The sequence below is a fragment of the Rana temporaria genome, chromosome 1 (genome assembly GCF_905171775.1).
Source record: "Rana temporaria chromosome 1, aRanTem1.1, whole genome shotgun sequence".
Classification (NCBI taxonomy): domain Eukaryota; kingdom Metazoa; phylum Chordata; class Amphibia; order Anura; family Ranidae; genus Rana; species Rana temporaria.
The window spans coordinates 687,736,268-687,746,542 of NC_053489.1; the positions used below are offsets into that span (position 1 = coordinate 687,736,268).

Sequence of the window (10,275 nt, forward strand, 5' to 3'; positions counted from 1 at the left end):
GGTCATTTTCTCTCCCTCTGGGCCTGAGGGCTCTATGGACTCTCTCAAATTCAATCGGGGTATCGGCGGGTCTTTCCAAGATGTCGTTGAATATGGCTTCCGCAGTGCGTTCTACAGGTATTTGGTCAGGCATTTCAGGTACTCCCCTAATTCTAATGTTGTGTCTCCGCCCCCTATTGTCGAGATCTTCTAAATGGCGGTGTATCTCGATTAAGTGAGTGAGGTGCATGTCAGCGTTCTTCTGCACCTGCTGTATAGCATCCGCATGGCGCGCTGAAGCCTGTTCAATTATCCCAGTCCTGACTGCAATGCCCTGTATGTCTGCTCTGATTTCATTGATAGCTGCAGACAGGGAAGTTTTTATGTCCAGGGCTACAGCTTGCAGATTAGCCTGTAGATCTGCAAGGCTGAGGATCTGTGCCATTTGTGGTGCAGGCATCTGGGGACCTAGTGAGGGTGCCTGAGTGCTTGTTTGGGCCCCTTGGATGCTGAGTTGGGGTGCCTGGTTGCTTAGTGGGGATCCTGGGATGATTTGTGGGGATGCCTGCATTGCTTGTGAGGCAATCGCGCTATTCGCGGCATCCGCGATGGTGCTGGAGCCGCCGGGCGGCATGAGAGGCTTAGGCGAGGCCGCGGCTTTGAGGCCTAGTGCCTGCGCCGCGCGGAACATCTCAGGGATGTGGGGAGAAGATGCCTGACCTGTCTCCATTGACTCCCGAGGCGTTGAGGAGGTACGGTCCCCCTTTCCCATGCAGTTTTTGTGCTCGATTCTGCTTGTGGCTCAATTTAACTGCTCCTTTGTGCCAGAGATGGGGAATCAAGCAGCCATCTCGGTCCGGTGCTAGGCCACGCCCCGTTACTATTTAACCACTTAAGACCCGGACCATTTTGCAGCTAAAGGACCAGGCCCCTTTTTGCAATTTGGCACTGTGTCGCTTTAACTGACAATTGCGCGGTCGTGCGACATGGCTCCCAAACAAAATTGACGTTTTTTTTCCCCCCACAAATAGAGCTTTCTTTTGGTGGTATTTGATCACCTCTGCGGTTTTTATTTTTTGTGCTTTAAACAAAAACAGAGCGACAATTTTGAAAAAAATATAATATTTTTAACATTTTGATTTAATAAATATCCCCAAAATATATATATATATATATATATATATATATATATATATATATATATATATATATATTTTCCTCATTTTAGGCCGTTACGTATTCTTCTACATATTTTTGGTAAAAAAAAATCGCAATAAGCGTTTATTGATTGGTTTGCGCAAAATTTAAAGCGTCTACAATATAGGGGATAGTTTTATGGCATTGTTATTAATATTTTTTTTTCTAGTAATGGCGGCGATCAGCGATTTTTATCATGACTGCGACATTACGGCGGACACATTGGACACCTTTTACACTATTTTGGGACCATTGTCATTTTCACAGCGATCAGTGCTATAAAAATGCAAAAATTACACTGGCAGTGAAGGGGTTAACCTGTAGGGGGCGATAAAGGGGTTAAGTGTGACCTAATGTGTGTTTCTTACTGTAGGGGGGTGTGGCTGTGCATGTGATGTCACTAATCGTCGTTCCCTATGACAGGGAACAGATGATCAGTGACAGTCTCACTAGGAAGCATGGGGAGAGGTTTGTTTACACTCACCTCTCCCCGTTATTCAGCTCTGTGACCCGATTGCGGGACACCGGCGGCGATCGGGTCTGCGGGTCCCGTGGTCACGGAGCTCAGGATCGGGTCACAAGCGCAGCGACCCATGGCTGGGCCCTTAAAGGGCAACATACAGGTACGTGATTGTGCCCAGCCATGCCATTCTGCCAATGTATATCGGTGTGAGGCGGTCCTTAAGGGGTTAATGTGATTTGATTTTAGCTTGCAAAAAAAAATAAAAAAAATATGCTCAGAACCCCGCTTTAAGATGGCACTGTCTAGAAGGGAGGGTCAAGTGGGGTAATAACTGTGGGGGGATTATCTGATTAAGAAAATAGAAGAACAGTTGTTAGGTGGAGGCGGGGATAGGCTTCTCCGAAGAGAAAAAATGTTTAAATTTTGGGACTTCTGTCATTCCAGAAATGTCCACTGGGTCAGTCTGTGGTCCAGGGATGTAATACCACCCCTGGCCGGCAGTTGGCGCCAGAGAGGTTCTAGCAGAGTAAGTTTCTCCAGTAGCCAATCAGAGGAGCTTTTTCCCTCGCGGGGCGTGCTGGAGGGGAGTATATCTGTGACAGGTGTCATGTGTTCTAAAATCTTCACGGGGTCCCGTTCCAGATGTCCACCACCAGGGTGCGCGCATCCATGGACCCCGCCGGCGCGGCCTACCTGTCCAAAGCTTCAGTCTGCCTCGAGCCTCATCCGGAGGTGAGAGGGGACCCCAGTGGTTCACTGGGTTCCTGGACCTATTGAGAAAACCCCAAGTTGGGATCGGGTGACCGGACCACTGACGGGTATGCTTGCTGTCATCCAGGGGCCTATATAGAAAAGTCTACTGGGAGGATTCGCTCTCTTTATCCACCTAATTCCTTTATTGAAATTGTCCTGTGGCAGAGGCCCTAGAGCCAAGTCTGTGAGAGAGACCTGTTCCTCCCAGAAATCCAGAGTGACGCCTCGGCTGCCAGGCTTGTGGCAGGGGTCTGTCCGGGGGGCACTTCACCCACTCCAAGTAGAGTGGCGACGAGTTACAAATTGGTACTATACAGAGCAGGACTGCTCCATTTAACATCCAGGCCTGATACCGCAAGGTTCTCTCCCTCTCTTTCTTCATCAACCTCCTTCTTCCTATTAATGTTGATGTTGGCCTGGAAAATAAAGCATTGGAAAACCTTTATTCACTGTCTGGACCTTCGCTCACTAACTCTACTCTCACAGCTACACCCCTAGACACCGCCAGGGTAACCTAATAGGCCGATCCCAAATTCAACCAGCAACTCCTTCGGGGTGAGCGCTACACTAATAACACCTAGCACCCTGGCATGTGGGGGATGGGTGGATGGTTGTGCCATTTCTCTTGACAGAGAAGTCGGGGGAAGAGGCACGTGGGGGGTGGGATATTATGAGCTTGGTTTCGGACAAGTTGAGTTCGAGGAAGTGATGTGACATTCATACAGTTATGCAGGGCCATTTGAAGGAATTTGGGGGCCCCAAGCAAAATGGACATGGAGGCCCCCCACCCCCCCCCCCCCCACACACACACACGCAAAGCCTACAGGAACCACAGCATAGCGAATACAGTTTAAGTTCACCCACATCCTCCCTGTGTCCTTCTTCCCCCCCTCCCTGTGTGCTTTTTACTCCCCTCCCCCCTGTGTCCCTCTTACTCCCCTCCCCCTCCCTGTGTGCTTCTTACTCCCCCCCTCCCTGTGTGCTTTTTACTCCCCTCCCCCCTGTGTCCCTCTCCCCCCCCCCCCTCCCTGTGTGCTTTTTACTCCCCTCCCCCTGTGTCCCTCTTACTCCCCTCCCTCTCCCTGTGTGCTTTTTACTCCCCTCCCCCTCCCTGTGTCCTTCTTACTCCCCTCCCACCCTCCTTGTGTCCTTACTCCCCTCTCCCTCCCTGTGTGATTTTTACTCCCCTCCCCCCTGTGTCCTTCTTACTCCTCTCCCACCCTCCCTGTGTCCTTCTTACTCCCCCCCCTCCCTGTGTGCGTTTTACTCCCCTCCCCCTCCCTGTGTGCGTTTTACTCCCCTCCCCCTGTGTCATTCTTACCCCCCATGTGTCCTTCTTACTCCCCTCCCCCTCCCTGTGTCCTTCTTACTCCCCTCCCCCTCCCTGTGTCCTTCTTACTCCCCTCCCCCTCCCTGTGTCCTTCTTACTCCCCTCCCCCCATCCCTATGTTTTTTTACTCCCCCATGTTCTTTTTACTCCCCCTCCCTCCCCCCTCCACCTCTCCATGTCCTTCTTACTCCCCTCCCCCTCCATGTGTTCTTCTAACTCCCCTCCTCCTCCCTATGTTCTTTTTACCCCCCATTTTTTTACTCCCCCATGTTCTTTTTACTCCCCCCCCTCCCTCTCTATGTTCTTTTTACTCCCCCCTCCCTACTGTACCGCACAGCAGGAGATTCAATTTCCTGTTCCCGGCCGGACTGAAAGGAAGTGAGCACTCAGTGTGCACTTCCTGTCAGTCCGGCCGGGAACAGGAAACTGAATCTCCTGTACCACGCGGTACCCGGCCGGACTGACAGGAGGAAGGAAGAGGAGCTCGGCCACTACAGGGAAGGGGAAGAAGTGACAAAAGAGGCAGCAGTGCTGCAGCCGCCTGAGGATCTCTATAAAGGTGGCTGCAGCATTTATAGGAAAAGTGCGGCAAGGGTCCTGCTTGGGGCCCCAGGCCAGCTCGGGGCCCCAAGCAATTGCTTGGTTTGCTTGCCTTGTCACCACGGGCCTGCAGATATGCCTGTTAGTGATGTGTGAGGAGACAGATGGGGTGAGCTGAGGGGTGGAGACATAGATTTGTGTGTCGTCATTGAAAGCCATGGGAGGCAATCAGATGACCCAGGGAGGAGGTGTAGACAGGGGCGGACTAAAAACTCATGGGGCCCCCGGGCAATAGGAGATTATGGGGCCCCCGGGCAATAGGAGATTATGGGGCCACACAGTATACATACAGTATGCATACACAGTATACATACACACATAATACACACACTCACACTAAAAAGGTACTGGAGAGGCGGGGCAGCTATAATCTTGGGATTTATAGACCAAAAGTATGTCGGTAAGGGATATTTCAGGGACAGATGTAAAAAACACAGATTTTTAAATACTGTCCCTGGTTTTACTTAGGCTAGCAACCCTGATGTGGCCCCCTAGTGGCATGGGGCCCTCGGGCAGTGCCCGAGTGCCCGAATGGTCAGTCCGCCCCTGGGTGTAGACTAAATAGGAGGGATCCAAGAACAGAACCTTGGGGGACCCCGACAGAGAAGGAAAGAGAAAAGGAGTAAGTAGAATTGTAAGTGACACTGAAGGTGCGTTGGGATAGGTAGGGAGAGATCATTGGTTTCCCTGAGATCATGGAAACCTGTACCAAGAATGGTAGTCCCATGGCTGATCCAATGGCTTCACAAGCCCGGAGCCAGCATGTAGATTAGGAAAGTGAGGCACGGAGCCAACTGCAAGTCAGCGTAGGGCCGGCATGACAGGGTTAACAGAACCCTGGTAGCTGGGGGGGAGGAGGAGCAGGAGCGGTGGGAGGGGAGATTATATATATCTCCCACCATCCAGTTTCCCGGGCAAGTCAGGCGTGGGGGAGCGAAGTTGCATGGTCTGTACAGCCTGCAACAGTTTTTCAGCTCAGCGTTCGTTGTGACACAGGTAGGGGCGGCGAAATGGCAGCGATTGAGGCCCTGTTTGCACAGCTCAGGGCGGAGGCGGCGGTGCGGGGGGAGGAATGGCTGCAGCTTCAGCTGGGGGCGCTTCTCCCTCAGAGCGGGGCGGCGAATGGCGCGGCGGCGTCGGGGCCTAACCACACGGGCCAGGAACCTATGCAGAGCGGTGGGGAAGCAGGGCCAGCGCCATCGGGGCCCAGTTACACCGGCCGGGGGACCGCACGGTCGCGCTCGTCGCGCCCCCCCCGCGGGTATTCACCCAGCACATCCCCTAGCCAGCAACGGTCGGAAGGCGTCCGGAACAGGGCCCCATCGGGCCCCCCCCGCAAAACGCGCGGCGGCGGCGGCTACGGGGGTCATCGAGGGCCCGGCAGGGGGGACCAGAAGCACCCAAGGACAGAGGGGGGGACGGCCGGGGGGCTCAGGTGCGGCGGCCGTGCCCGCCCGACGTGTGGAGCAGGTGGAGACGGGCCCGGTCAGCAGGCCTCGGCGAGAGGGATCCCAGAGTACGGTGGCTAGCCACTCAGCTGCTACGGCTAGCCACTTGCAGGAGGCCCAGGCGGCGAGGGGGAGAAGTCAGGAGGAAGACCGCAGCAGCAGAGTTACGCCTGGCAGGAAAGCGCCAGCAAAATCCGCTCACGGGTCCAGGGCCCGCAGGGAGAGTGTATCCGGCCCTGGGCCTTCGGCCGCCGGGACCGAGCTGCCCGGGGGGTCATCATCGGGGGAAGAGGGGTTGTGCGAGGACCAGTCGGAAGGGGAGCTGTCCGGTTCGGAGGAGGAGGTCGTGCCCAGAACGGTGCCTACAGCGAGGGATTCCAGACGATCGGCTGATGGGATTGCTTCCACGCAGCCCGGTAAGTCCTTTTCACAAATTTACGGTGTGATGATGTGGTTCTGGGGGGCCGGGTGGGGGGGGCCCGGGATAGGTTGGTGGTGCCCGCGGTGGCTGGGGGCAGTGCGACATCTTCCCAGGTTACGGACGCACAGGTGGGGAATCCTGGGGTGGATGCGGGGTTGCAGAGATTTTTGTCGGGGTTAGAGGCGTTGGTTAGCCAGCTAAAAGGGGGTGACAGACCCCCCGCGGGCCCGACAGCGGCTTGGGGGCCGGGCGGGGGGGCTGCGGCGACTGCGGCAGCTGCCCCAACGGCGGTAGTGGTGACTGAGAAGGAGGCGAACGGGGGTGGCTTGGGGTCAGGGCCGGCGGCGCAGCCGGCAGTGACTGCCGAGCCGGCAGGGGCCACAGGCAAGAAGCGGGATTTGGTGCGGTTAGCGGATGAAGCAAAGGGGCAAGTGTACACTTGTTATGATGCGCCGCTGGGGGCACATTTGAAACAAGAGGTCCGGGAAAAAATTTGGAAGAGCGAATATGTGGAGATATTTGCTTTGTTACCGTTGGAGAAATTCAACTTGGACAGGGTGAAGCCAGAAGCCAGAAGACTCCAAAAAGGAGGATGAGGAAAAGAGGAGGTATCGGCTCATACCTCGCACGTTTGCGAATTGGTCGCAGGCTTATTCTATTTTGGCCAGCGTGATTGGCGAGAAGAACCCCGAACACTGTTCGGCGCTCTTCAGCTACCAGGAAGCGATTAGTGAGGCCTATCGGTGTTATGGGGGCACGGGTTGGCTTCGTTATGATGAGCAATTTAGGCAACGCCGGGCGATTAGGCCGGACATTCGGTGGGACGCGAAAGACATTAGCCTTTGGATGCGGCTTATGACGGCTCCGAGGACGTCGGCGCCGTTTTTTCAGGGGGGGCCGGCGGGGCCTCTTCCCTGGGACAGTCGGCCGGAAAGAAAAAGGGGGTTTGTTGGCAGTTTAACGAGGGAAACTGCAAATTCGGAGGGTCGTGCCGGTACAAGCATGAGTGCTCCGGGTGTGGGGGTAATCACCCCTCTTCCCGCTGCTTCAAGCAGGGCAAGGGCCGTTCCGGAGATCCTTCAGGCAAGAGGGAGCACACCGGTGATGGTGAAAAGGATGCTGCCGTTTCTCGGTAGGTATCCGGACAGGGCGGCTGCCCAGCTCCTGGAGGAGGGTTTTACAGTTGGTTTTCGTATCCCTGCTAATTTGACCGTGATTCCGCCAATGTCCGAAAATTTACGTTCAGCTAGGCAACACTCGGAAGTGGTTTCCGAGAAGCTCCGTAAGGAGGTCGGGCTGGGCCGAATGGGTGGCCCGTTTGAGTCCCCCCCGTTAGCAGGCCTGGTGGTTTCCCCGTTGGGAGTGGTACCGAAGAAGGAACCGAACAAGTTTAGGCTCATACACCACCTCTCCTTTCCAAAAGGGGGGTCGGTTAACGATGCGATTAATGCAGAGGATTGTTCAGTGTGCTACACTTCGTTTGACGCGGCGGTGAGTTGGGTTAGGCGGTACGGCCGGGGGGCGTTGATGGCCAAGTCGGACATCGAGGCGGCCTTCCGGCTGTTGCCGGTGCACCCGGACAGCTTCCGGTTGTTGGGGTGTCACTGGGAGGGCGAATTCTATGTGGACAAGTACCTGCCCATGGGTTGCTCGGTGTCCTGCGCATTATTCGAACAGTTCAGTTCTTTCTTGGAGTGGGTGGTGCGAGACGTGGCGGGGGTGGATTCGGTTATCCATTATCTGGATGACTTTCTCTGCATTGGCCCGGCGGGGTCAAGGATTTGCGTGGTTTTGTTATCTACGCTGGAGCACATAGCGGAACGTTTTGGGGTTCCACTGGCGCCCGACAAAACGGAAGGGCCTAGGTCGGTCATTCAGTTCTTGGGCATAGTCATCGATTCCGAGGCTATGGAATGCAGGCTGCCGGCGGACAAGTTGGGGGGCCTCAAGGCGGAGGTCAGGGGTATGATTGGCATGCGTAAGGTACAACTGCGAGCGCTGCAGTCGCTCTTGGGGAAGCTTAACTTTGCCTGCAGGATCCTCCCGATGGGGAGAATTTTTTGTTGGCGTCTGTCGGCCAGCACGGCGGGGGTTAGGTTGCCCAACCACTATGTAAGGCTGGTGAGGGAGCACAGGGAGGACCTGCTGGTATGGCACTCTTTTCTAGAGGCCTTTAACGGAAGGGCCTTGTGGATGTCCGGCCCGGTCAGCAATTTTGACCTAGAGCTGTATACAGACGCGGCCGGGGGTTCGGGCTTTGGGGCCTTCTTTCAAGGACAGTGGAGTGCTGGCCCCTGGCCTCAGTCCTGGCTGGCTGCGGGTTTTACTAAAAATCTGGTGCTGCTGGAGCTGTTTCCAGTGGTGCTGGCGGTTGAGTTGTGGGGCACGTCTTTCCGGGATCGGAAGGTGCGCTTCCATGGGGATAACCTGGGGGTCGTGCAGGTGATCAATCGCGTGACCGCGTCTTCTCCCCCAGTGATTCGGCTCCTGAGACACTTGGTACTTCGGTGTCTGCAGCTGAATGTGTTTGTGTATGCGGTGCATTTACCGGGGGTGGAAAATGTCGTGGCTGATGCTTTGTCTCGGTTCCAGTGGGACAGGTTCCGGGAGTTGGTGCCGGAAGCAGAAGAGCGAGGGGTCCCCTGTCCGGAGTGGCTGTGGCAGATTCCATTGGAATCATCTCCACCTGGATTAAAAAATCGGTGAGTGCGGGTACTTGGGCGGCCTATGAAAAAGTATGGTTGGAATGGAGTAGTCTGGTTAAGGAATCAGAGGTTCACCTTTCGGGACCGGAGGTGAGGACATTGGTGTGGTACTTTTTGTCCAGAAATATCGAGGCAGGAGTGTCTCAGTCGGTATTGGATAAGAAGTTGGCCGGCTTGGCGTTTTTATTCAAGTGGCAGGGGTTGCCAGATTTTACAAAGGATTTCTGGGTGCGCCAGGCTCTGAAAGGGTACAGGAAGCAAGGGCGGCGGCTGGACACGCGCCGCCCGGTGTCTTTCGACATTTTGAAAGGGCTTATGGATATGATGGGTACAGTGGGTTCGTCCGGTTTTGAGGTTACATTGTTTCGCGCGGCATTCGCGCTGGCATTTTTTGGGGCTTTTAGGATAGGCGAGCTGGTGAGCCCGTCGAAAATGGTCCAAGGGGGCATGGGGGCATCGGACGTCGGTTGGGCCCCGGAGGGGGTCACGTTGTGGCTCAGAAGGTCCAAAACGGACCAGAGCGGCAAGGGCAGAGCGGTCCAGGTGTTCCCGATTGAAGGATCGGAACTTTGCCCAGTGGGGCTGGTCCGGAAATATCTGGACATCCGCCCGGAGGTGGGGGGCACTTTTTTGGTACACGAAAATGGGGCCCCGCTGTCGAGATATCAGTTTGTGGCGGTGTTTAGGAAGTGTCTGGGGGAATTGGGCCTGGTTGCAAAGGAGTTCTCGGCTCATTCATTTAGGATTGGGGCGGCTACGGAGGCGGCAAGGAATGGACTGGGTGAGGACGCAATAAAGAGGATAGGACGGTGGGAATCTAAGAGGTTTTGTTCATATGTTAGGCTGCAGCTGGTGGCAAATTTGTGTTGAGGGATTGGGAGCTGATGTTGGGTTAAGGGGAAATGAGTTTGGATGACTGTTTGGAAACGTGGGGGTCGCTATATTGGGGGATGTGTTAGTTATTTGTTGTTGCTTACTGTCTTTCAGGTACTGGACCCTTGTTGGTCTGGATATTGGGCCTCTCTTACGTGGTTCGGGGGGAAAAAAGGGCGGAGGCGCGCCCGACCGGTCGGCAACTGGGGATTTCGAGACAGGAGGCGAGGGTACGGTGGTTGGGGGTCCCCGGGATGCTATGGAGCAGAGTTGTGCCGGAGGTACACAAATGGGCACGTTTGGACAGACCTCCGGATGTGCTAGTGATTCATGCCGGGGGCAATGATCTTGGAGTGAGATCTATGCTGGAGATAGCGCGGGACATTAAATTTGATTTTCAGCGGCTCCGGTTGTCTTTCCCGGAGGCGGTAGTGGTGTGGTCGGACATGGTGGCTAGGACATCGTGGAGGATGGCTAGGTCGGTGGACGCGGTGAATCGTGCGCGC

The 10,275-nt window shown here is 55.3% G+C and overlaps 1 protein-coding gene across 1 annotated transcript; it reads left to right on the forward strand.

Moving 5' to 3' along the window:
• Window positions 1-690: 690 nt before the first annotated feature.
• LOC120946127 (integrase/recombinase xerD homolog) lies at window positions 691-9,808 on the forward strand. Its single transcript, XM_040360924.1, has 3 exons — window positions 691-731; window positions 5,990-6,186; window positions 8,784-9,808. Exons 1-3 carry the CDS (start codon window positions 691-693, stop codon window positions 9,764-9,766), a joined length of 1,221 nt encoding a protein of 406 aa, XP_040216858.1. The 3' UTR covers window positions 9,767-9,808.
• Window positions 9,809-10,275: the final 467 nt, after the last annotated feature.

Excerpts from the sequence above, each read along its gene's own strand:
- LOC120946127 (XM_040360924.1), top strand. The coding sequence starts at position 691 with ATGCCTGACCTGTCTCCATTGACTCCCGAGGCGTTGAGGAG. Across the intron at positions 732-5,989 it reads ACTCCCGAGGCGTTGAGGAG|GGAGAGTGTATCCGGCCCTG; the intron begins GTACGGTCCCCC and ends CAGGGCCCGCAG. Across the intron at positions 6,187-8,783 it reads GATTGCTTCCACGCAGCCCG|TGGGACAGGTTCCGGGAGTT; the intron begins GTAAGTCCTTTT and ends TCTCGGTTCCAG.